Source organism: Neurospora tetraspora, assembly GCF_033439725.1.
Source record: "Neurospora tetraspora strain CBS 560.94 chromosome Unknown B0H65scaffold_2, whole genome shotgun sequence".
Taxonomy (NCBI): Eukaryota; Fungi; Ascomycota; class Sordariomycetes; order Sordariales; family Sordariaceae; genus Neurospora; species Neurospora tetraspora.
Window position 1 is genome coordinate 4,233,049 of NW_026944384.1, and position 24,105 is coordinate 4,257,153.

At 53.6% G+C, this 24,105-nt stretch overlaps 8 protein-coding genes across 8 annotated transcripts; 3 read left to right on the plus strand and 5 right to left on the minus strand.

Annotated features, from left to right (window-relative positions):
• Window positions 1-1,809: 1,809 nt before the first annotated feature.
• B0H65DRAFT_519702 (Spc98 family-domain-containing protein) lies at window positions 1,810-5,109 on the minus strand. The gene is made up of 2 exons (XM_062828722.1): window positions 4,670-5,109; window positions 1,810-4,609 (listed from the first exon to the last, which is right to left on the minus strand). The coding sequence occupies exons 1-2, from the start codon at window positions 4,736-4,738 to the stop codon at window positions 1,898-1,900; spliced, it is 2,781 nt and encodes a 926-aa protein (XP_062684721.1). The 5' UTR covers window positions 4,739-5,109; the 3' UTR covers window positions 1,810-1,897.
• Window positions 5,110-5,728: 619 nt separating this feature from the next.
• On the plus strand, window positions 5,729-7,371 carry B0H65DRAFT_117816 (glycolipid 2-alpha-mannosyltransferase-domain-containing protein). Its single transcript, XM_062820675.1, has 4 exons — window positions 5,729-5,994; window positions 6,060-6,320; window positions 6,397-7,015; window positions 7,075-7,371. The coding sequence occupies exons 1-4, from the start codon at window positions 5,850-5,852 to the stop codon at window positions 7,229-7,231; spliced, it is 1,182 nt and encodes a 393-aa protein (XP_062684722.1). The 5' UTR covers window positions 5,729-5,849; the 3' UTR covers window positions 7,232-7,371.
• Window positions 7,372-7,643: 272 nt separating this feature from the next.
• On the minus strand, window positions 7,644-9,404 carry B0H65DRAFT_488747 (WD40-repeat-containing domain protein). The gene is made up of 2 exons (XM_062827715.1): window positions 8,979-9,404; window positions 7,644-8,893 (listed from the first exon to the last, which is right to left on the minus strand). Exons 1-2 carry the CDS (start codon window positions 9,058-9,060, stop codon window positions 7,818-7,820), a joined length of 1,158 nt encoding a protein of 385 aa, XP_062684723.1. The 5' UTR covers window positions 9,061-9,404; the 3' UTR covers window positions 7,644-7,817.
• A 444-nt stretch (window positions 9,405-9,848) lies between these two features.
• B0H65DRAFT_117874 (CWC16 protein) lies at window positions 9,849-11,505 on the plus strand. The gene is made up of 2 exons (XM_062820676.1): window positions 9,849-11,341; window positions 11,403-11,505. Exon 1 carries the CDS (start codon window positions 10,154-10,156, stop codon window positions 11,126-11,128), a length of 975 nt encoding a protein of 324 aa, XP_062684724.1. The 5' UTR covers window positions 9,849-10,153; the 3' UTR covers window positions 11,129-11,341; window positions 11,403-11,505.
• Window positions 11,506-12,137: 632 nt separating this feature from the next.
• Window positions 12,138-12,407, minus strand: B0H65DRAFT_420516 (uncharacterized protein; the record flags this gene model as incomplete). Its single annotated transcript, XM_062824281.1, has 1 exon — window positions 12,138-12,407. The coding sequence occupies one exon, from the start codon at window positions 12,405-12,407 to the stop codon at window positions 12,138-12,140; it is 270 nt and encodes an 89-aa protein (XP_062684725.1).
• Window positions 12,408-16,568: 4,161 nt separating this feature from the next.
• Window positions 16,569-17,593, plus strand: B0H65DRAFT_117940 (uncharacterized protein). The gene has a single exon (XM_062820678.1). It carries the CDS (start codon window positions 16,807-16,809, stop codon window positions 17,443-17,445), a length of 639 nt encoding a protein of 212 aa, XP_062684726.1. The 5' UTR covers window positions 16,569-16,806; the 3' UTR covers window positions 17,446-17,593.
• B0H65DRAFT_117928 (glycoside hydrolase superfamily) lies at window positions 17,593-19,126 on the minus strand. Its single transcript, XM_062820677.1, has one exon. It carries the CDS (start codon window positions 18,884-18,886, stop codon window positions 17,741-17,743), a length of 1,146 nt encoding a protein of 381 aa, XP_062684727.1. The 5' UTR covers window positions 18,887-19,126; the 3' UTR covers window positions 17,593-17,740.
• Window positions 19,127-19,209: 83 nt separating this feature from the next.
• On the minus strand, window positions 19,210-23,797 carry B0H65DRAFT_457877 (uncharacterized protein). The gene has a single exon (XM_062826373.1). The coding sequence runs from the start codon at window positions 23,561-23,563 to the stop codon at window positions 19,583-19,585; it is 3,981 nt and encodes a 1,326-aa protein (XP_062684728.1). The 5' UTR covers window positions 23,564-23,797; the 3' UTR covers window positions 19,210-19,582.
• Between the last annotated feature and the right edge of the window lie 308 nt (window positions 23,798-24,105).

The window sequence follows — 24,105 nt, forward strand, 5'->3', positions numbered from 1 at the left end:
GAGAGAACGGAAATTAGGTATTGAGAGGTTGCTGGAAATAGCACATAGCATAGCACCGAACGAAGCGATTCTATCTCTATGTCTACAGTAGATTGCATGTACATGTACCATGACTTCGGCAGCGGGTTAGTGAGTGATTGATTGAAAAGCTGACCGACGGGGGGCTGGCTGTTCCTAGAGATAATTACCTATGCAGTGGGACTTGAAGAAAGGCGAGGAGTTGAGGAAGTAATGATCGTCATGTCAATTAATTCACCTTTTGTGTTCATAGATAGACATCAATGATCACTTCCTCTTCTTATGTCCAAGGACTTTGTTCTTGTTACTCTCACCAACTCATCCAGCAAAAAAACCCACGGCACAAATTCGATGTTAAACACTGTACTGAATGAAGTAAGAGGTACAAATGGCAGACCAAACAAGCCACTATCACTATCACTTCCACTTCCACTTCCACTTCCACTTCCACTTCCATTTCCACTTCCACTTCCATCTCACGCCCGTCTCACGGCTCACGCCGACTTCATGCCTCTGATGTCGAGTGTCGACCAGATGCCGACCCGTAACGGAAAAACCCCCACCTTTCCGAACCTTCGTTGCTTCTTTCTTTCTTTCCCTTCCATTTCCCTTCCCTTCCAGGTTCCCTTCCCTTCCCCTCCCTTCACCTCGCACTCCCCGCCGCGCCGCATGGCTGTCACCCACCCACCCACCCACCCACATCGTCAATATCATCCATCACCTGCAGCATCCAAGCAAGGGAATTGACACATCCTTTCCATGCTCCCTTCTGCTTCTGCCGTCGTGCGTCTGTCATCCTTCCACTCCATGCATGACGCAGTAACACCATAACAACAATCTGACATGCGTCTGCTACGCCGCTACGCCGCCGCACCGCAGCGGCTGGCTGGCTGACCTTCTAGAGTCCCTTCTAGAGTCCTTCTAGAAGGCAGCACGACGGAAGGTTTTCTGGTTGTCACTGTTTGGTTGTGCTGGCTTTGGGGTCGGGTGGTTGGCACACACCAAGTTACTTGTAAATGGAACGAAAATGGAACGAAAATGGAAAGCGAATGGAAGATTTGATGGAAGGTTGGATAGAAAGAATCCTTCGACGCATTGCATTGCATGGAACGCATAGAATTTTCTGCTGGAGCGCGGCACAACTATGTTGCGGCATCATGTAGGTCTAGGGCCCGACGGCATGTTGCTGATAGGTACCTCTAGGTACAGTAGCTGAGTAGAATATCATGTGCCTATCTATGCATATGTAGACAAATGGAGCAAAATGTGAGTCGAAGTCAAACGGAACTTTGCCGTTTGTTGTGAAAGGGCCGTGCAGCTAGCTGTTCGGATAACCAACCCTTGGATTATTCGAGGGGATGGATGGTCGAGTAAAATAGAAGATGTCGTAGAATGGAAGGAAAGCTACCTAGGGTGGGTATGCCTCATGTCACGGGGGTGGTTGGAATCATGAGTGATGCTGACTGATGGTGCGGTGATTGATGGTGTCAAACAAACACCTTGCGCGATGCTCCAGTCTATGGCACAGCAGGATCTTATCCACCTCTATACTTCATCCACGCTACTCCTCTCTTTGTCGGTAGATTGGAGCGGGCTCTTGGTGAGTTTTGCTTGCGTTAATCGCCTGTCGCGATGGACCCAATGGCTTTCCGAGGAGAGGGAGAAGGTTTGAGTGAAGACGAGGTTTACAGCCTTCGATAAGTCTAAAGCAAGACCAGCGATGATGTTGTCAACTTAACTGAAAGGCAATGTAGAAGGCATGAACACAATAAGTCGTTATACGCAGCACCTCTCTATATAGCATTAACAACCTCCCTACAATCACTGATGATATCCCACCTCAAGTCACGAACGAACCCCCGAGTAACGGCTATCTTAATCAGAACACATGTCTCGCCTCTTTAATCCCCCCCTCCAGCATCTCGGCCAACAAATCCCACTTGGCCGCCGCATCCTCCCTGCTCCCCCTCGCCACGCCTCTCAGTCCGCTCGCGACAAACCTAAGATGTCGCTCAAAGTCGCTATGCATCTCCTTCATGACCGCGGCCGTCGACTTATTACTATCCCTTGCGCGGGCGTCCTCCATGATACTCCTCTTCCACCTCTCCTCCCTCACAGCACCAGCAGCACCGTCGCCTTCTTCTTCTTCATCATCATCGCCATCCTCCTCCCCATCAAGTCCCACCCCCAAACCTGTCTTGCTATACAACGAAGCCGTCCTCCCCGCTCTAGTCTTGCGTTTTTGTTGTTGTAGCTGCTGCTGTGAAGCCGAGAAAGTCGACAGCCTCGAGATTTCCTGCTGCTCCTCCTCCAGCCTGGCCATCTCGGCCTGGTGACTATCCTCGAGCTTGATAGCCAGGTCGTACACGTCCAGGATGCAGTCGCGGATGGGGCGGAGTCGTTTCCCCTGGCAGGACTCGCTCAGGATCCGGTCGAGAAACTTGGAGTGTACTTCGCCGACGTCGTCGACGTCCAAGGCGTGTTGCAGGGATTCGTCCATTTTGTTGATGTTGGGCGCGAAAACGAGGGTGGTGAGGTAGCTCATTATGGTGTTGCAGAACCAAAGGAGCTTGGTGCGGAGGAGGTAGTAAGTCGATTGGTGACGGGCTGGTGTGGTGGTGGTTCCCAGGAGCGGGTGCTTGAGAAGGTATATGGCTCTGCGGGTTTGCAGCAGGAAGACAAACATTGTTTGGTAACCCTTGACTTCGGCAGGACTGATGATCATCTGGATAGGCCATGGTAGGTGATAGATGAGGCGGATAGCTGGGAGGGTGTTGCGGACAGAGGCTCGCGAAGCGGCTGGGCTGTCGGCGATGTACCGTTGGTCGATATCGGCAGACAAGCGATGGCCGGCCACGCACTGTGAAAATGCCTCCTGAGCAATCTCGGTCAGTGTAAACTTGTCGTTCCAACTCGTGCTGAAATTATCCAGCTGTCTGAAGATGGTCGAGGCGAAAGCATCCGAGGTGGCGCCATCGGACATCAAGTAGAGACATCGAAGAGCGTCGAATGCCCGGGAAAGCCCGTATGAGTCGAACAGGATATCAAGCAGCGTGATCGATGCTGAGTGATACTTGCTCTGAATCCACTTGTTGAAGGCATTGCCAAAGAGCTCCGAAAATGGTGCAAAGCTAGTGCCATCTGAACAGACAGCAGCAAAGTCCATGGGCGGCTCGTCTGCTTTCACCCGGTCTGCTACGGGGGAATATCGCTTGAGATGTTTCAAGACCACAATGCTTTTCCCAGCCCGGACTATTCGATCAACAGCAGGACTCAGGAACCGTGGGGCGTTCAAGACGCCTTCTGAGCTGACGAGTTGGTGAAACTGCTGCTCCCATATTTGGTGCAACTGGGGCCTTGCAGATGACTTGCCGATAAAAAAGGTCCGGTCTCCGGCGAGGAGTTCCCCTTCCTCCATCCAGAGTCGGATTGGTTTCAGGTAGACCTGGAAGCAATCTAGAAAAATGGTCCCAAGAAGCTTGTATGCGTCAAGACTACCTTCCATTTGTGCCATCCCGACTGCGTCATAAAGCAATTCGAGGTAACGGAATGCCTTTGTGTTGCGTTCCCTATGGACTTGCTGCACAATACCGGAGAGGACATATAGGGGGGATAATGAAGGACCTAGTTCCGTCAAGATGGCCACTAGGCTGACAATGACATCCTTGTGAATGGCAACAAACCGCCCTTGAATGGCAGTCAACTCCTGGTCAAATGACTGAAGAGCCTTTTGGAGTGAGTCCTGGAACACTTGGAGAAGTGGTTCTTCCTTTTCCTTTTTGCCAGCGTAAATGCGCAGCGGGGCGAGCTTTCGGCCACATTCGGAAAAGGTGTTCACCAGAGCATCGTAAGTCTGCCACGAAACTCCCTCCAGTATGTAGCACGGGACAGGTTTACATGCTGAGTCAAAAAGAGAGGTTGGCAGGCCGCGCAGCATAAACACAACTTCGCGGAGAAGTTGAAGACTTGTTACTGGCGTCTTCTTCTGTCGTCCGTCAGAGTCAAGGTCGTGGGTAGCATTTCTCCAGTTCTGGCTGTCTAAGATGCGTCTCAGCAACTCTTCACCGCTTGGAAGCTTGATGGCCAAGTCCTGTGCTGCGAGTGGAGCATCGTCTGGAACTGAGGAAGCTGTGCTTGGAGATGCAATGGAAACATCAGAAGGCGCCCCCTCGCGCTCATAATAGTCTTCTTCGTCTGAACTGGGAGCATGGTCGAGAATCTTCCACAGAGCGCGCTCTTGATGCCAGCCGTCTTCCTTGGCAATCTGTCGCCAAGTCAGTTTGGGTACGGTATCCTTCTCTGGCTCTTTCAGGCGCTCAAGATCGCTCAGCCTGGACTTTTGCGCAGGCTTGTCGGACAGCTCTAGGAGAAATTGCAACACTTCAGGAGTGAAGTCGTTGACGTGCGGCTTGAGTGCATGCAGTCGTTGCTCAAGGGCGTCTCCAAGGGGTTCTCTGTTGATGATGCGGAAGCGTTCCACAAGCCCTGTCAGGCGGTTCTGCACCTCGAACTGGTTCGTCCTAAGAAAGTTCTGGTTGAGCAGACTTTGTACTGTTGATTCCCTCAGAGACTTAAGTTTTCGTTTTTGGGTCTGATGGCAATGTTAGTAAACACAGGCAATGGCCGGGAAAGGGGATTGAAAACAACTGACCTTTGGGACGGCGGCAACGGCATCAATAAGCTCGTCGGTCAACGCCGCGAGCTCTGAAAGGTATGACATGCTGCCGCCTTGCAGTGACTGAGCATCCTGAGAATGGAATAAGTAGACAAGAGAAGTGAATGTCTACTGGCTTAAACTGGTGTTTCGTCGCAAGTGTTAGACGCGACTTGACCCACTAGCATCGCTTGATTTCCAGGTTGCCGAGTTGCTCTTGCTGGGAAATTAGCAGTCTATGAAATGCACTGGTTCCTATTATGAAGGCGGTCCAGTCAAACGTCAATTCACTCAATGAAAACATTCGACGTCTCGAGCAGGACCATCTTTTTGTAAAGCAGAGGAAAAAGCTTTGAAGGGAAGAAATCGAATTGCAGCGAAGTTGTTGTTGAGGTTCTCACCCACAAGTGGAAGGTCTCACACACCTGATGCACTGCAGCGTCCATGCGTCCATGTTCCAGCGGGCAGCGGACGATATGTAGGTAAGCGCACGGGCCAGCCACATCCCTTCGTTGTTTCCCTTATCGCCCGGTCATCACGACGATAAGCCCGGGCAGGCAAGACCACCTCTTCCATAGCAACAAGCCACACCCAACTCGACGATGTTGCCAATCGGGTGGCATCAAGTCAAAGAGACCGCGGCCAAGAGCTTCAATGAACCCCTATTCCAACCAAAACAACCTGAATTGCTTGCCAGCTTTTGAAGTGGTGCTAAGGAGGCAAACAAGCACCCGTCGCCTCATCAGCCTCAGACACGCGAATCCCGGCCGTCTGGACGCACCGATAGGGAGCTGATAGTGGCGGCAGTGGGACTGCCCGCTATAACTTTTAGTGATCCCCTTTTTGCCTGCAGCTGTCGGGTCCCGTCGGGTTTGATGTGTCCTGTGCCAATCTGCGCCTGACAAGCAACACCACATCGGCGCTGTCATCTCCATCTTTTTCAAGCTTCCAGAACTCTGCCTGTTATCTTCCCCTTTTTCAGGTCATCACCACCACCCGAACCAACCCCCGAGCCTGGCCATCGCAGTACAAGAATCGGCCCGTCGCCGAGCCCCGCGCTGCGATCCCACCATCACATCCCCGTCTGATAGATGAAGTAGTCAACCCCGTGGCCGTGACACCTCGAACCATTCGGTTGGACACTTGGACAACTCCAGTCTCCTAACCTCCTATCACAATGGCGATTGCTCGCCCAGTACGAGCCCTGGCCCTGGCGGCTGCGCTCGTCTGGTGTTTCTTCATATGGCAGCTTCTGTCGCCATCGGGAACCGCCATGACCAAGGACAAGTACTTGTCCTTTGAGCGGGATCCCAACCTTGACCGTAAGTGAATTTTGTCCGCAGTCGCATTGCTGTTTGATGCTAATCTGCTCTTGCGCATCGCACAGCTACGGGAGAGCCCGAAGGGAAGCTAGTTCGCGCTTCCGAAGACTATGCGCCGGGCGCAACGAACTCGGCCAGAATCAACGCCACCCTGTTGGCGCTGGTACGAAACGAGGAGCTGGACGGCATGCTACAGGCGATGCGCGATCTCGAGCGGACATGGAACCACAAGTTCAACTACCCCTGGACCTTTTTCAACGACGTGCCCTTTTCCGAAGAGTTCAAGAAGAGAACGCGCGCGGTAACCAAGGCCGAGGTCAGATACGGTACGTAAGGCGGTGTAGCCACCCACACGGTATGATACATGGAGCAGACGGGCTGACATCGTTGCGATGGTTACAGAACTTATCCCCAAGGAGCACTGGGAAATGCCATCGTGGATTAACCAGGACCTGTACGACGAATCGGTCAAGATCCTCGAAGAAAAGAAGATTCAGTATGCCGACAAGATCTCGTATCACCAAATGTGCCGGTGGAACAGCGGCATGTTCTACAAGCACCCGGCCCTGGCCAACACACAGTACTACTGGCGCGTCGAGCCCAACGTTCACTTCTTCTGCGATGTCGACTATGACGTTTTCCGCTACATGCACGACAGCAACAAGACGTACGGCTTCACCATCAACCTGTATGACGCCCCGGCCTCCATCACGACTCTGTGGCCCGAAACCGAAAAGTTCCTGGCCGAGCACCCCGAGTATGTGCACGAGAACAGCGCCATGAACTGGTTGACGGACAAGACCCGCCGTCCCGACCATACCAAGGATGCCAATGGTTATTCGACATGTCACTTTTGGAGCAACTTTGAGATTGGCGATATGAACTTTTGGCGCAGCAAGGCGTACGAGGATTATTTCAACCACTTGGACCGCGCCGGTGGCTTCTTCTACGAGCGTTGGGGTGACGCGCCCGTTCACAGTATTGCCCTGGGTCTCTTTGAGGACTCTAGCAAGATTCATTGGTAAGTGTGCTTGAAAACTTGGCACCAAAGACTTGTGCTGACCATTCGCTTTTCTCCAGGTTCCGCGATATTGGCTATCAGCATATTCCCTTCTTCAACTGCCCCAACTCGCCCAAGTGCAAGGGCTGCGTTACCGGCCGTTTCACCGATGGCGAGGCCTGGCTCAACAGGGAAGACTGCAGACCCAACTGGTTCAAGTACGTCGGCATGGGCTAAGCTGGTAACCGAACCCAAACGACAAACACATTGAAAAAAGTAAAACACCAAACAGTAATGGGGCGTTAGCCCGGGCTGGTTTCTCGACACTGAAAAGCCTCCGGGCCGCGCTAACTGTATCATAGCCGGCTACGTAGCCTTGCGGCGTTGCATATGACATGCTTTCGGGATACATACGCTTATGGAACTGACGAAGGAGGTTGTCTGTCGCTGGCGGAATCCAGCCATCTAATGATGCTTGTACATACTAAATTAATGACGAATTCCGGATGCGCGACATATGATCAAAACGGTGGTTACGGAGTGTGTTCTTGGATGCTCAGGGCGGCTTTATGCCATTGAAGATGCTGCGGATACACATGTTCTGAATAAAAGAAGAGGGTTCAGATTGTTACAGGATTCGGGATGGCTTACACTTGTTGAATATATTTTGCTCGGAAAAGATGAAACAATTCGCACCAGCATGGTATGCTACGTGACGCACTATGTGTCCTGACCCTTCCCATATACCAGGTTGGTATGGGATCTGTCATCAAGTGAGAACATGAACGACTGTACGAGCTCTCAGATATCGATACATTGATGATCACGCTTCTCCATACACCGTCACCACCCCCGACGTGCCGCCGACACAAAACTGATTCCCAAACCCACCATCCTTCCACGCAACACAACTGACCACATTCTTGCGCTCCTTTTCTTTTCCATCCCTTCTCACCACAACCTTCCCACCACCCGGTCCCCACGGAACCCCAAGCTTAGCCACCAGCCTGCCACTCAAGAGATCCCAAGCCCACACCCGTCCCTCTCCATTCGAGTTCTCCGCTCCGTTCTCATCACCAGCAACAACCCACCTCTCCCCACCTCCCAACACGCTCTGCACCCTAATCTCCTTATTCGTCCACCCCCCACCACCAGCGCCAACATCCCCGTTCCCGCCGCCGTACGTCCTCAAACACTGCCCATTGCTCCTATCCATCAACCGGATCTTACTATCCAAAGTCCCCACAAGAACCGTCTTCCCATCCCTCGCCAAACACAAACTCGTCACCGCCCCCGGAAAAACATCCGTCACAAGTCTTCCCATCCGCACATCATACGTCCGAACCCGTCCATCCACACTCCCCGCAATCACTTCTGCTCCTGCAACAGGAGTAACAAGAGAAGTAACCCCATCCTTCGCCTCCCCCAGCACTTGCACGGGTCTACTCGAACTCTGCGAGCGCACATCCCATATCCGCACCGTGGTGTCGTGCCCTCCGCTTATCAAAAGCGAGTCGTCGACGCCGGCGAAAATGACGCTGTTGATCCGCCCCGTCGTGTGGCCCTGGTTGGAAAAACGGCGGATGGTGGTGGCTGTGGACACGTCCCAGAGGAAGACGGCGCGGTCGCCACCTGAGGAGGCGAAGGTGGCGTTGGAGGAGGAGACGGATAGGGAGAGGACTTCGTAGCCGTGGGCGGTGTAGGTTTGGATTAGACGGCCTTGTGGGGGTGCGGTTGATGGGTGGGGGGAGAGGGAGGAGGGTTTGGTGATGAAGGTGGAGGTGGTGGTGGTGGTGGAAGAAGAAGGGATGGGGTTGTAGAGACGGATGGATCGGTCGGCGGATCCGGTGAGGATGTAAGTCCCTGGGGAGGCCGAGTAGGTTACTGCGTGGACGGGGCCTGTGTGGGTGAAGGGGGTGTGGTTAGTTGGGGATTTTTCAGTTGTTCATTGAGATAAGAGGGCTGGTGAAGGTGAGAAACCTACCGTTTGAGCCAAGAAGCTGGGAAAGGATCTTTCGGGGAAAGTTGTCTTTCCCATGAGAAGTATTGTTGTCGTACTCATCCATCGTGATGTTTTTTCTGTTTCAGCTCTGGACCATTGTGTTATTGTTTATGTTTGGTTGACTTCATCTCGGCGTTGATGCCGCGGGTGGTGATGGGATTATCTCATGCCAGGCAACTACGTGATAGTATGTGATTGACGCGTTTTGGATACCTGGAATACCGACTAACTTTACCAGATGCTAGACGCAATGAGGAAGTAGATATGAAAGTGATGATTCACTCCTTCAAATATGACCTTGTTCAAGTCTTTGAACCACCAGTGATATGAACGGTTCTCGTTCAAGTTGCGGTTCGTGTTAACGGGAGGAATCCACCAAGTTCACAAGCGCGCAGTGGGTTAAAAAGGAAGGTAACCTTCACTAACCCTAACCCTCAGAGACCACACAGCTGTTATGCGACCGCCAAAAGATGTGCACAAAGATCAGCGACAGAGAGCAACAAAGCCACAGTTGATCGACCATATGCAACATAATCCGCGCTGATCGAGTTTATACTTCCCTGCGAGAAAAATGCAACCATCCATACCGAGCGTATCTCACATCCAAGGAAGAAGAGGCTGATCAAACTGAGCTCGACTATCTGTATTCCGTCTGCCCGTTAACACCGATGAAACTTTAAATCTGACAGCGGAAAGTGGGGCGCAGGCGTGGCACAAGCTCCCGTTCCTGCACCCATTTCGGGTTTGCCTGCCTGGCGCTTCCCGCAATCTCCAGCCTCACGTGGCGCGCCCACCTTGATGGATAAGTCCGGTCCGTCTTGGGGTCTTGGGGGATCGCGATCTCGATCTGCTGCTTATCCGACCCAGCAACAACCTAACGACCTTACCTTTCCGCTTCCCTTTGCCGAATTTCCGACTTTCAACGACATCCCTTTGTCGAGTTTCACGAGTTTCACGACACCAAACGTCTGTCGCGCGATTTACACCCGCCTCAACACTCCTAGAACGCTACTAGCGCCTAGCATCTCGCACCACCTACATATGCTTCGCACTCGCTGTTCACCAAAGTGACCAACGAAACACTCGATCTTTCGACCTTAATTAAATCATCAACAACAACCCCAACCAAATCCACCCCCTGACCAACCACCCTCAAAATGTCCGAACGCAAAGTCCTAACCAAATACTACCCCCCGGACTTCGACCCCTCCCTCGTCGGCCGCTCGCGGCAACCCAAGCAAACCGGCCCCAAAGTCCAAACCGTCCGCCTCATGGCCCCCTTCTCCCTCCGCTGCTCCTCCTGCGGCGAATACATGTACAAAGGGCGCAAGTTCAACGCGCGCAAGGAAACCCCGGCCGACGAGCGCTACCTCAACATCCAGATCTACCGCTTCTACATCCGGTGCACGCGCTGTTCGGCCGAGATCGTGTTCCGGACCGATCCCAAAAACCAGGACTACGCTGTCGAAAAGGGCGCCAAGCGGAATACGGAGCCGTGGCGCCGCGGGCTGGAAGGGGAATTGGAGGAGACGGATGAGCAGAGACTGGACAGGATTGAGAGGGAGATGGCGGATGAGAATGGGGAGGGGGCGGCTGCTGCAGAAGAAAGAAATGCGATGGCGGAGTTGGAGCAAAAGACGGCTGACGCCAAAAGGGAGATGGCGGTTGCGGATGCGTTGGATGAGATTCGGAGTCGGAATGCGAGACTCGAAAAAGCGCAGAGGGAAGGGGGGGTGGATCTTGAGAGTGTACTTGGTGGGAGGGGATTGAGCGAGGAGGAGGAGAGGAGGAGGAGGGAGGAGGAGGAGGATGCCGAGGCGGCGAGGAAGGCGTTTGAGTTTGCGAGGTTGCAGCAGAAGCTGGAGGAAGGGCCGGCGGAGGACGAGGTGCTGGGTCTTCCGGGTGTACCTGGGTCGGCGGTGACAAATGGGGAGGGCTCGTCTGGTTCTTCTTCCTCCAGTGCTGCTGCTGGTCCGTCAACAACCTCGTCGGCGGCAGCCGCGGCTACGGCTTCGAACCCGACATCAGCCGCTGCGACCGATATGCCGCCTCCCAGTTTCAAGCGACAGGTCAAGAAAAAGAAGGATCACTCGGCCTTGCTTGGTATCAAGAAGAAGCAACCCCTGGTCTGAGGAAACAAACCGGGCGGAAGTCAGGATACCTTGATTTGAAATTCTCGGCGTCAGTACGTCAGGGTGTGGAGAGGCTCCATGACTCCCAGGATGAATTGCAGAGATTGCAGATTGTCGAATGCTACGAGGGGCGGTCCGCTACGGCCATTCTTTGAGCCTTCTAGTGTACATCGCAGCGAACATGATCGACGTGGAGATGCATGTTGATACCCAGTGAGTTTACTTCTACAGTCAATACCGCCAATTGACAAACCCACACACTCACATTAGTTAGATAGAGCAAGCATGGTAGCGCAACTCGTGTTTTCACATCATCTTTCAGGACACGATGAACCGCAGATCATGAATGAGTATTAATCATCAATCATTCCGGGAAATCTGGCGACTAATATGTACAATCCCCAAAAAGTTTCCCCTGCCAGATCCCAAATGTCATGGCTTCAGAAACAAGCCCCGTACACGTATGATAACGACTTGGCTTTCCCCTTTAGATATATAACCTTTCCGTCTCCCATGATAACGCCGTGCCAGAGATAACAAAGAAAAGAAAAACAAAAGACAAGACCCGCCAAGTTTCCCAAGCCACCAATATACGAAGGAGATATAAGCTCCCTTCAATCGATAACCCAAATTACATGACGAAAGCATCAGAAGACAACAACCACCGCCGAAACCCGACACCAAAAGGTTTGCATGCGACATATACCTTTGTGGCTCAATGGACCAGGACGCGAGAGGCATGACCGAGACCAGATCTCCGAGAAGATCTTGCATCATGTATGTGTGCTCGTCATATCCTGCCTGTCGCATGCACACCTTGCTTTTTTCCGGCGTGCAGTAGTATACTGCAGCGGGCCGCTCTGACGTTGTTTTTCAGGAGCATTGATGTCATCCTTTTTTAAAAATGACAGCAATGAGCAAGGCCTGGTCCTGGGTGCGGGTTTGGTGGTGAAGAGTGGAGTGTGCTCAATCAACCATTCCATTCCTCCTCACACGCTCGGACCAGCTTTCACGATTGATAGCTGTACTCGCTGGGGTTCCTCGAGCCAGTACCCGAGACACCGTTAGGCAGACTTGGTGTGGCGTTCGATTGGCTTTGGCCGTTGGAGTTCTGGTTGTTGGAAGGCGACCTCGAGGACCTGGGCAGGTTTGTCTGGGAAGCGGCCTCCATCTGGCGCTTGGTATGCTGATGCATGGAGCGGGAGTAGGAGCCCAGGTCGAAGGGAGGAGGAGGAGACATGGTGATGGAGTAGGCAGAGTTCTGGGCAGCAGCCGACATTTCTCTGTGGAGGTTTGTCGTTGTGGTTGTTGGTGGTAGATGAGGTGTGCTTTTTGCGTTGGCGTTGGGCAGCTAAGCTTTTGGTTGCCGGATGTCTTGGAGTTGTAGGGCTTAAACGGTAAGGAGAATGACGCTAGGAAAGATGACCTAGGAAAAAGTTTTGTATTGGTTGGTTGTGTTGAGGAAGTTTCAGCTGGATGAAGATGTCGAGAAGACGGATGAACGGAGGGTCTGGGGAAAGAAGGAGGAGGGGAACTATATAACAGATGGCTTGGCTCGAAAAAAGCTAATCTCATAAGGCGACGACAGTACGCTAGGGCGGGAATGGGTTTGCACTGATGCGCTGATGCGGCCCACACTAAACTCAAGGTAGGGGTGTTATCAAGAGGGGGCAAGGAGCCAGCAGCGGGGCAACGGTTGGTCGAACACGCAAAAAGAAGTGGAAGGGGTGGTCAGAAGATGGGGATGGAGACTGAATTTGGTGAGGGTCTGGAAAGAAAGCAGTGCCAGGAAGCAGTGCCAGAGTGCCAAAGTGCCAAAGTGCCAAAGTGCAAGGAGGGGAGGGTGAAAGGATTCTCTCTTCCCCCGCGGTCCCTCTCTTCCTTGGACTCCTCCGTCACCATGAGGTGATCTGCGTTCCCCTCTTTTTTTCTCTTTGCTCTTTGGGTTTATTTTTTTTCGCCCGCGGCTGTCAGGTCAGATCTCGGGTGGCAGAAGAGCCAAGAAGGGGTCAATGGGAGGGAGGGGCGTGCACAGCAAACCCACCACGGTGCCGTCAACTCACACACCCCCCTCCCCCAACAGGACGATGACTAAGGAGAAGAATTCCCGTACCTTTTTCTCTGTGTCGTCTTCATGTCCAGCACAATGCGTCTTTTTGGCAATGCTACCCACAACTGCTGTTTCGATTGGGCTTGGTGATCGACAGTGATGAACGCCGTTAACATGGGGGACCGTGGCCTACGGGAGCACGAGATGGCGTAAAAGCTCCGCCTCTGATCCAATCAATCTCCAGGCTTAACTGGCTTGTAGCCGACACCATATGGATATGGCTCCTTCGGGCCCTTGTGAGTCCCCGTGGTACTGCAAAGCCGTCTCTGCCAATGTTCGGGTACCTGTTGGCTAGACTGTGGAGGCTGAGCGAGCGAAGAGTCTCACCATCTCACCGTCTGTTGGCCAGTTAGTCTTGGGCTGCCTCGTTGTCCTCGGCGCGAGGGCCTGGACGGTAAAGTGAAGAGACGGTCCATAGTAGTTGAGATGGTAGCATCTCCTAAAGCCATGAGAGCGTATGGCGGAGATTCCGCCTACGGGACGGGTTCCAATGGTTCTTCTGGAGCAAGTGACCGACGCCCAAAAGAGCAAGACCCTGCTGATCCCAAGTCATTGGAGTGTCTTGGGGAGATTGATGGTGTGTGTAGATGAGGTCATTCTATTGGCCACTAGCTCAGGGCAAGAGAGCGCGAGGAAGATCATTGTGGGTATTTGCACGCCGGTAGTTTCACCAGAGCTCTTTCGGAACCGTGGAGCATACGTGTGAGTAAAAAGAAATGAAGGGATTCCGTATGCGGTACGGTGAGGACTGGGCAAAGTGGAAGAAGAAGAAGAAGGGAACAGGCCGTGACGCGGGAGACCGCGAGAGGCGAATTGTGTGAGTGTGAGTGGGAGTGTGTGCACAGTACCTCTCTCTACCAGTATCTAGGGCTTACCATCTGATAACTTGACGACACCTGACTGCAGGCCAAAAACAGAGATCGGCGTATTTCCCGTGTCCGAGTCAAGAAGGGATTCGCGGTTTGCCATGATGTCAGTGGTTGAGCGACAAAAGAAGCGGACCCTTCTGCTCCTCGAATGCTCCTTCCCCCCTCTCTAATGCAGGGAGAAAGGTTCTGGCCGCGATAATCGATGCCTATCAGTACACAGTACCGGTATCTGGTGTTGACGGTTGGGCCAAGTGGGCGACGCATTGTTAAGGAGAAGCCATTTTGACACAGTACCGCCATTCTTCGGCTGTCAGCTCGCTTTACTAGTTGTCCGCAATTCGGAAGCCAGAACGGCAGCTGAAAAGTTGAGCCATCGGCCAATGGGTCGGCGACGGGTGTTTCAACCCCGAGGTTTCGAGGAGAAGGGCTCGAGGAGGGGACCAAAAGTTGGCAGGCCGGCATGGCTGACGCCGGGAAGCGAGGACAACGACCAGGGAAAACATGGCATTTTCGTGTTTACCATTGGAATGAAGCCATTTTGAGTCTGCTGGGGATTGGGCATTTTTCCAAATTCCCATTCAGGCGGCCAAGGTCCCTGCGTTGCTTATTATCGGAAAGTGGTGTCACACAGTGGGATAGCTTAGCACACAGCGCCGCTGAACTTGCACAGGCTTCATCACCTGATCCCTTCGGTAGTGTAGAGGGGGAGACAACGACAGCAAAGTGGAAGTTGAAGCCTCAAAATGGAGACAATTGCACATGAAAGAGCAGAACTAGAAAACTTCACCGAATTCACAGCCAAAAGTAATCCGGAGGCAATGAAACGAAGGAAGCTCCCGGTAATGACGATATCCTGATGGTAGCAAGTCGCAACTGCCCTAACAACCACCTACGCAGTACGGTGAAAACTCAGCACCTTCTCCAGAGGTGGACTCGGACAGCGAACAGTGTTGGCGAGGCATGATGTGGACGACGAGCTTTCGCAAAAAGCTGTTGCCGTGAGGTCAGAAGGCGCCACCCATGCGGCGAGGTAGGATGACATCAGTCTCAGGCCACGGTCACTTGTAGATCCCTGCTAGCTCTGGTCTTGGCTCTTTTAGCGGCCATCTGCTGTGCCTGCCCCACAAGGTACTTGCCGTGCCCCTGTCGACAGCTGGCCGAATTTTGCAACTCTTTGCTCCTTTCGCATTCAGTTCGAATTCACTTTGAATTCTGGCCAAATTCTGCCTGCCTGCCTGTCACTTCTCTCTCCGGATCTGCCTGATCTCATTTCATCTTTCTCGGTTGTTGTTTCCTTTGCGCAGGATTGCAACCTCCACGGTTACTTCCATTTGTACTTCTTGGCTTTGCTCTTCCTGCCCTCCAGATTCCCAGCGATGAGGAAAGGAGTGGATCATTGGATTGCCGAGTCTGGAGGAGAAGCGAGAAGCACCAGTCCGGCTCTCGGGTGCAGGAACCTTGAACACTCATTGGCCTGTTTGCCGAACATGGATTGAAGCTTAACCCAACAAGTGACGCCAGAGCCGACCTCACTTCGCGATGTGTCTTTGTGCGACCAAACAAACGGTAAACAAATCGCCTCCGCGGCCCATTGTCGTCATTGCTTGACGTCTCTAACCTCCCACAAACACATGGCTTCTTAGTCCCTTTCACTAACACCGAACAAAGGAGCCGCTTTGATGATGATGATCTCCCAATAGTCCATTGTCTCCCATGGACCCTCTGCTGTCATAGGCATTCTAGAACCTCATCCCGTGCCGTCATCATCAAGGGAGAGCCGCCAACGGCACCGAACGACAGGGGAACAAAGCCCGTCACACTCACCCCGTATTGGGAATATTGGACCCCTAAACTCGGGGACCTGGCGCTGCCGCCAAACTGGCATGATCTCAGCCTCCGGGGACAGCACCCGCCTTGACGTCAAACGGCCTTTTCTCCGGCTCCCTTCTCAGCCCTCTTCTGACGCAGCCCGCTGACGCTGACGGGCGGCTCACGGCGATAAGTTCGGCCTCGCTTGCTCGCCACTGCAACAACACTCGCTCTTCAGTTTGCACACCCCCCCTTCCCCCCTCTGGCTCCTACCGACTGACGTCGCTGTCCGTAACACGTCCCCTCGGTCCCGTCTCCCCGTCCCGCCGATGACAGCATCGCAAACGTCCCCAAAGATGACATGACCTCAAAGCTGTCTTTTGTCGTCTCCGTCGGCGTCAGCTCTGGCATCATTGTACGACGTGTTTGTACCTGTGTCGTATTCCCCTTGTCGACCGGACAACGTCACTCGTGAGAGATGCGGCTACCAGGTAACCTAGGTATGATCCTATCGTCCCTGACGTTAGCTCCTGTTCACTCGCGTCTGTGGGACATCATAGGGTGGCGTCACGCAGCCGCAATTTGGGTTGGCAGGTTGGGACCCCTGAAACGATGGGAGTTCCCAACGTCACACCCCTTAAAAAAAACGAGGGAACGTGCACCGCTGCGCATGGGGAATCTGGGTAAGGTGAGATGCTGAACACGATGTCATGCTTTTCGTCATCGGTTGAATATCAAAAGGACGTTTGACCGCATCGACCAGAACACGTTTTCCCAAAGCTGAAAGAAAACGGAACTGGGGCAGAGATTCGGCATTTGCTGAACTCCGAGTCATTTTGCTCAAGGGACCTATCTTGTGTCAGTTTCGTAAACAGATTCAGCCAAGGGCCATGGATCTCTTTTACCATGGTTTGCATCTCACAAAGAAGATATATCAAGGTTTGGTCCACCTCAGCTTATTACACATGTATATCCCTTCACTGCAGTCAAATTCTCTCAGGTATTTTATTGAGCAAATTCAACATATCAAAAAGAAAAGGAATTCGAATATGGATTTTCCACAGCACCAGACCGCTGGCATACACCCAGATGACTGTTGGACTGCAAAGAGGAGGGGACAGAATCTTGGCGCCATCAAGTCTCCGAGCATTGCAGACTGCTACACTAGTTTTCCTTTTCTTGGTTGGTTTACCAGTCGCAGCCTCCGGAATCTGAGCCGGGAAAGTTGGCCTCGGATTACACTACTGGCAACTGGCAGCTCGAGCTTGTCGGTGGGCCAAGGCCACTCGGAATGGAGCTTATCATCCCGGAATGCCCTCCTTCCGACAGCAGCCCCTCACAGGGTCCGATCCTCAGGGCCCTGGGCACATGTTGGGGATCTTGAGGGCATTCCCGTCGTGGGTGTTGTGGGTCAACCACTTGCCCAAAGTGTCCAAGTCACGACGGCATCAGGTCACCATTCCGGGCAAAAACAAGGCCGATCTCGCAGAAATCCTGCACGGTGCAATCACATCAACCTGTTGTGTTGAGACGCCGAGGGCATTGATAAGCCCTCCTGACTCTGAGATGGGATGAACCCCTGGACCCTCATTTTACCGGTTCGGCCGGTTACCCTAAGCTATTAGTCATGTCTGCGTAAACGTGCTGTGCGGTTTTGGATGGGACTGGACTCCTCAAAGACGGGTTCTGTAAAGATTTACACGCCGTTTACCGGTAGACCCCGTGCTGCCATCAAACAGAGTTTTCTTCACATGTGATCCCGTTGGCGTTGTTGGGAATCGAACGCTTTGGTCTTGTAGTGTAAGGTCTGCCTCGTGTCTCTACCTACTCATCCTCATCTTCTGCATCAGTGTGGTAGTCAAACGAATTGGGCACTGCAATGGGCGCGTCCACTTCGTCCTTGTCCACTAGCCCAGCCACTCCTCCTTCCTTCTCTTGTTGTTCGGTTTGTTGACGCTGTTTTGCTTGTTGTTGTTGTTGTTCTTGTTGCTGGTGCTGCTGCTGTGCAACATCAAGATGCAAAGGAGCCCCCAACCCAACCAGCAGCTGCGCGCCCGCGTCCGACGCTTGCCTCCCCCTCAACAGCGCCGTCATGACCTGCGCCCACTCCCACGGCCTCTCCCTTGACCCGGGTAGGCTATTGAAGTACTCCCACCCCATCACACCCCCAAACCTTGGATGCCGCCCTACCAGCAGCGGCAGGACGCCCGCCAGCGCCCGCCACGGCACCCACCCCCCGCCATTCTCCGGGTTCGTGATTAAACCCACAACAATCTTCTCCGGTGCCCACCCTTTCATCACCATCATCTCATACATGACCGGATTACTACAATCCCCCCACCCGCAGTAGAACTGCGTGTTGTACCACGCGATTTCGCGACCGCGCATCACCTCCAGCGCCTCGTAGTCGAATCCCGATAAGTTGTGTCGTGGGTTCAACATCGCGGCCGCTACGGGTGCGAGGGTGATGAGGAAGTCCGGCTCAAAGTCCTTGCGGAGGCGGTCGATCAGGTGGATTACTCCCGAAAGGGACATCTCTTCTTCGACGTCCAGGTCTAGGCCGTCTAGCCCCCGCTCTTTGATCAGCCGGCAAAGGGGTTGGTAGTAAAGCTCAAAACGGTCCAAAGCCGTCTTGTCGTTGGGGGAGTCTGGATCAGCAGGGACATCGAGGCGTGCGAAGCTGCCCTTGGCTGCGCCGCCGAGCATGCCGAGGACTTTGATGCCTGAGGCTTGAAGGATGCGGAGCTCGGCCCATAGTGTTGTGAAGCGTTCGTGTGAGGGCGGATGGTCGTTCAGGGTGATGCCTTCGGGGTCGGAGTTGATGTGGATGGCGGCTAGGATCAGGTGGGTGAGATGGATGCCGGGTTTTTGGAGCAAGGGGAGGACGGAGATGTGGTCGCCGGAGGGGGTGTGGTGGGTTTGGTAGTAGGTTATGAGGCGGGGGACGTGTTGGTGGGGGAGGGGGGGCATTGTTGCTTGTTGTTGTTGTTGTTTTGGTGGTGATGATGGTTCGGGTTGGTGGTTCGAGTTGGTGAATGGTGATGAAGTCGATTAGATTCAGACGTGGTTAATCCAGCGGATGGGTGAGCAAAGAAAGGGCAAATGAGAAGTTATGTATGATAATTATCGAATATTATAGTTAAGCAAGCTGATGGAAAGAATATGTTGGGGCTGAACCTTGAGGCAAGGTTGTGAACGGGAAGTGTTGACTGAGGCTGTATCAGGTCTCGAACCTACATCGGCAGTGTAAGCCCAACCCACTGAACTGTCCAATTGCAGCTGGTGGCGGTTGTCTGGTACGCAATTGGCAGCTGCCTGGCCAAGCAAGGAGCCAATCAGAGCAAAGGACGGCTTCCACTTCTTGCCAACTTCATCTTGACCATCAACATGCAAACAACAACATCCTTCTCACTTGATTCATGTTTCGGTTCAAATAAGTTGTCATCAATCCGAAAATTGCCAAAACCTTGTGTGAAATTTGAGTCCAATATATACAGGAAAACACGCCGAACTTTGTTCAGCAAAAAAGCACGCCGGGTATGGTTAACAAATAACAAAATGCCACCTCAAACTGAACAAGACAGAAACGCCGCCATCAATTACACCACAACTCCTCTGAATAGTCCATCACTCCTCACACCCTTATCCCCATTTGACCGTTACCGCCTAAGCGCGCACCGAACTCGGACTCGCTCCAGAAGGCCGACTAGGCGAATTAATCAAGAAGCCGTCCCGGTCATAAAGTCCCAGACTCTCATTACTCTGCCTCCAACGCCCTCCCTTCGGCGTCACGTACACCATGCCCGTCTGAACCTGCTTCGACCTCGGCGACGGCGATGACGGGGGTGAATTCACCGTCAACCCAATACTGGCAGGGGAAGAATTCGGCAACGCGAATCTGACCGGAAGCTTCTTCTTACTCTCCTCTTCTTCGCCCTCATCCTTCTTCCTGCCTGCCAAAAAGCCACTGCCGCCCTGCGTTTGGGTGGTGATACCATTAACATTACCGGCCCTTCCGCCTTCGTTATTATTATCATTATCGTCATCGTCGTCAAACTGAAACCGGTTCTTCAGAATGTTGACGTTAATCGGGCTGGGACTCCCCAAGACGCTATTACCACCGTAACCACCCAGGCTTCGGTGGTGTCCCTGGGATGGAGTCAAGGTTATCCTCTGCGGCGACCCAGATCGGGATATAGACACCACCCTCCCTATTCCTGATCCTGATCCCGATCCGGTCCGTGAGTGGTGCCCGTTCACTTGCCCTGATGAGATCGGGCGCAACACCCCACTACCGCTTCCGCTTCCGCTCCCCCCTGCTCTCTTCAAGACTTTTGGTGTTGACGGCGTCGTCGACGGCACGGCTCCAGCACCGCCAACACCGCCGCTCAACGCAAACAGGTAATTCCTGCTCCCGCTTCGTCTATGGCCGTAACTATGGTGACTATCCCGCCTCGGATTCGGGTTGAATCCACCGCCTCTTAGTGCCGATTGCGTCGGGCTGGCTGATAATCCCACTCTGCTGTTCCGTCTGCTCAGGTTGCCATTGCCGCCGCCGTCAGCCATGTCGGTGTTGATGCTGCTTACGCTGGAGGCGCTGGAGGCGGTGCTGAGGACGCTGTTCATGCGTCGGAGCTGGGCAATGGTGGCGGCTATGGGGCTGGCTTTTGGTGTGGCCGCTGTATTTTCTTTGTTATCGTCCTCCCCAACCTCCTCGACGTCTCGCACTGATAGTCCCGACACTCTATTGGCGTTCGTAGTACGTGAAGTGCGGCGAGAGGGTGTCTGCTGCTGGGCTCCGGCAAAGAGGATCGAGTTCCTCTGGAAATTGGCAGCGTTGAGAGCTTGCGCTGCTGCCAGTCCCACCGATGTTGGCGATGGAGGGAGGGATGTCCGAGTGGGACTGGATGGAATGGGAATCGTGAACGCTGGTACCGATGCCGGGCTGAATGCTTCGTTGGCGGCAATGTCTTGCGAGTATACGGACGATGATTCACTGGCTTTGCGTTGTTGTTGCTGTAAGGACAGCTGCCGGGACAGGCGCGAACCTGAGCGTGGTGTTGGTGAGGGGGGCTGGTAGTTGTTACCGTCCTCTGCTCCGGTGCGTGCGGCTATAAAGGGCCAGCGACGCTCACGCTCGGGTGTTTGAGTTACACCTGGCCTGGCTGGTGGTTTGCTCTCTCCCACCACCGTCTTGGCATCGACATATCTGTGTTGTGTGGGCGGTGGGAGTACTATCGAATTCAACAGCGTGTTGTTGTAGGTGGTGCTCTTGTTGGGTGGAGAGCGAAGCCCTCTGGGAGTCTCCCTTGATATCATGGAACCCGAAGATGATGTCGGACTTGCGGAGTCTGTCGACGCCTGAAGAGAAGTCGGGCTGACTGGTATCTGAAAAGGGTCCGCCATTGCGGTGTGCCATTTGCCACAGCTGGTTTGGGCAATCACGCAGTTCTTGCCGGAAGGCACTCCTGGACACGGCAGTAGCCTGGTAGGCATCGATGGCATGGGGCCAATTGGTTCTTGTGCTATGATGGACTTGCGCACAAACGATCTCCTGTTGCTCTCGGCCTCACCCTGAGACCTTGTTGAAAGAGGTCTCGGTACAGGACACCCGTAGCTCGTGAAGGGCCGGGTAGAGGATCCAGAGGGTAGAGAAGGGGCAGATGCATTAACAGCAGACAACGGAGCGGGCAAGGTGAATCGCTCATTGTTGACCTTGGAAGTCTGTAGGGTTACCGCGGGTCTTCCGGTTCCTGCCACCATAGCAGCACGGTCAGGAGATGGCATCTTGGTTCCTGCTGACACTCTTGCTCCCCCCTCAGATGATTCGTCCTCGCTATGAATAGTGGAAAGAGATGCTGCCGAGGTCATGGAATTGCGGTTCGACGGCACATCCACAGTCATGAGGAGCATCTCGATCTCTGTCTCGGCAACGCTCGAAGCCCCGGCTATGCTCGAGACCCGACTTGGACTCGTGAGTCCTGACGGCATCTCTGAGTAGGCAGGCTCGGCCAGGAGACTGTCCGGCTCTGAAGACGATGATTCCCGCGAGTCTGGCCGCTGCCGCTGTCCCGATGATTTGGGCACGAGTGTCAGCGGTGCCACTAGGCCGCTGCTTGATGGGCTGATGACGGGGAGTTCGTGTTCCGTTCGAGTCCTTCGAGTTTCCTTGAGGGACTCGCTTCGTCGAAGACCAGGGTCACGGCTTTCCTCAAGTCTCTTGGCCACATGCAAAGAAAGACCGCGATGGGGACCAGATACCGCTGCTATCGTCGCTCGGTTTCGCCGCGACACTCCGCTGGTACCGCCTTCCTGAAGCCTCCTTTCCGTTGATCTGAGGATATCAGAGAGTGTCGACTCCGTTGATACCTGTCTGTTCTTCGTCGAGGTTGACTGCGTTCTAGGTATAGGTGTAGGCCTAGCAGAGCTAGTTGTCGGGCTTGGGTTCGTGACCCTCAAGATCCTCTGGGGCTCACTCTTGGTATGTCTGTGTTGCACGACGAACCCTCCTCCCGTTCCGGCTTGCCCTCTCACTATTGCGGGCTGGGGAGGCTCAGGTAGTAGTAGAGAGACCGGTAACACTCCTCCTCCTCCTCCTCCCTCCATTGCGCCATAGGCAGATCTGACAGCACGTCGACCACTATCAGTGGAAGGAATCCCAAGACGACCTGTCATCGTCTCGGTCTCCAACTGCTCTGCTCTCCGGTCGCTCGCCTGGACCTGGTTTTGGCTTTGGATCTGACTCCCAGCAAGTTCCTGGTAGTCATCCAACCTGGGAACCGTGGGCGTTCTCGTCTTCAACGGCCACGATTCCCGGATCCAATCTCTGCCTTTCCCCTTTCGCCAGCCAAACAACAACGACTTGCGGTGTCCGTTGTTTTCGTTGTCATTACCATTTCCGCTTTCGTCCGTGATGTTGCTCAAGCCGCTCACTTCCGGCCCATGAAGCGCCTCTTCATCGATCCACGCCGAGTTCGCCATCCTCCTTTCACTGGCACTGCTCTTCTTCCTACCCACGCCCAGCAGCTTTGTCTTGTGCAGGCGAAGAAGACTGCCGGAAGAGGTTTTTCTCAACCTGCTGAATGGCAGTAGTGACCATTGCCCTTGCCCTTGCCCTTGCCCTTGCGCTCCGCCCATGCCCGTCCACGACATGCCAGGTAGCATGGAGACCGAAAACACATCTTCTCCTTCTCCATCCCCTCCTCCATTTTCCCTCAACCCATCCTCCCTCGACCCCTTCCCCTTCCCCTTCTCCTTAACCTTAGGCAACAAAGAAGTAGTACTATTAAACCTCGAAGCCGACGCCGTCGTCCACGACGCAGACGGAAGTTTTTGTAACTTTCTCGGACTTCTTTTCGTCGGTGAGAAATCTTCACCATCCAGGACATCATTGTGACCATTCCCAACATGGACTGTCAACGCCGTCGATGCAATAGCCGTCTCACCAGTCAAGTCATGCACATGGCAACCGCTTCTTTCCTTGTTTGTCTGGCCCTGGCCCTGGCCCGCCGCGGCTACTGCTAGTCTTCGACGACGCGAAAGCCAGATGCCCAAGAAGGCGAGGGTGGCGGAGACGGTGAAGGTGCCGAGGAGGACGATGGAGATGAGGGCGCCGAAGGGGAGGGGACCCCCTGCGGCGGCGGCCATTGTGATTGATGTTTAGTATCGGAGTGAAGCTGGGGTCGGTGGTCCCTGGTTCCTAGCACCTGTGTTCGAGACGGAAGTTGACGGTGATGGCTGCAGTTTGCTTGTTTCCGATTTCTTCAACCCCCCTTGTATCTCGATTTTTGCTGGGGTTGTGTTGCTATTATTGCTTTCCGTGCTATGCTGCTGTTTTGTGTTTCTGCCTTCGTGTTCTTGCTTCGTAACGGGTTTCGTGACAATAAGATTGCAAACAGTCAGTCAGTGACAGTGGTCTCTTCCGCCCTTGTTGTTGCTATTTGCAGCGCGTCGTCGTAGGCGATGTTTGGCCTCGCTTCTATCTTTATTGCGGTGTGTACGTTAACTTTTTGTGTTCTTCAGCAACTTAACCGCAAATTATCACCCAAGTAAAGAGCGTGGGAAAAGGAGCGTGGTGGTGGTTTCAACAACGAAACCTCGTGAGAAAGAGTGACGATGTAAATCTCAGAAGAAGTGACGATGTGAACAAGGACACACGAGAACAATGGTTCCTGTTGTTCGAATGCCGA

Coding starts and splice junctions, on each gene's coding strand:
- B0H65DRAFT_519702 (XM_062828722.1), bottom strand. CDS start 4,738: ATGTCATACCTTTCAGAGCTCGCGGCGTTGACCGACGAGCTTATTGAT. Junction 4,610..4,669: donor CCGTTGCCGCCGTCCCAAAG/GTCAGTTGTTTT, acceptor CATTGCCATCAG/ACCCAAAAACGAAAACTTAA.
- B0H65DRAFT_117816 (XM_062820675.1), top strand. CDS start 5,850: ATGGCGATTGCTCGCCCAGTACGAGCCCTGGCCCTGGCGGCTGCGCTC. Junction 5,995..6,059: donor GCGGGATCCCAACCTTGACC/GTAAGTGAATTT, acceptor CGCATCGCACAG/CTACGGGAGAGCCCGAAGGG. Junction 7,016..7,074: donor GACTCTAGCAAGATTCATTG/GTAAGTGTGCTT, acceptor GCTTTTCTCCAG/GTTCCGCGATATTGGCTATC.
- B0H65DRAFT_488747 (XM_062827715.1), bottom strand. CDS start 9,060: ATGGATGAGTACGACAACAATACTTCTCATGGGAAAGACAACTTTCCC. Junction 8,894..8,978: donor CCAGCTTCTTGGCTCAAACG/GTAGGTTTCTCA, acceptor TCACCCACACAG/GCCCCGTCCACGCAGTAACC.
- B0H65DRAFT_117874 (XM_062820676.1), top strand. CDS start 10,154: ATGTCCGAACGCAAAGTCCTAACCAAATACTACCCCCCGGACTTCGAC.
- B0H65DRAFT_117940 (XM_062820678.1), top strand. CDS start 16,807: ATGGATCTCTTTTACCATGGTTTGCATCTCACAAAGAAGATATATCAA.
- B0H65DRAFT_117928 (XM_062820677.1), bottom strand. CDS start 18,886: ATGCCCCCCCTCCCCCACCAACACGTCCCCCGCCTCATAACCTACTAC.
- B0H65DRAFT_457877 (XM_062826373.1), bottom strand. CDS start 23,563: ATGGCCGCCGCCGCAGGGGGTCCCCTCCCCTTCGGCGCCCTCATCTCC.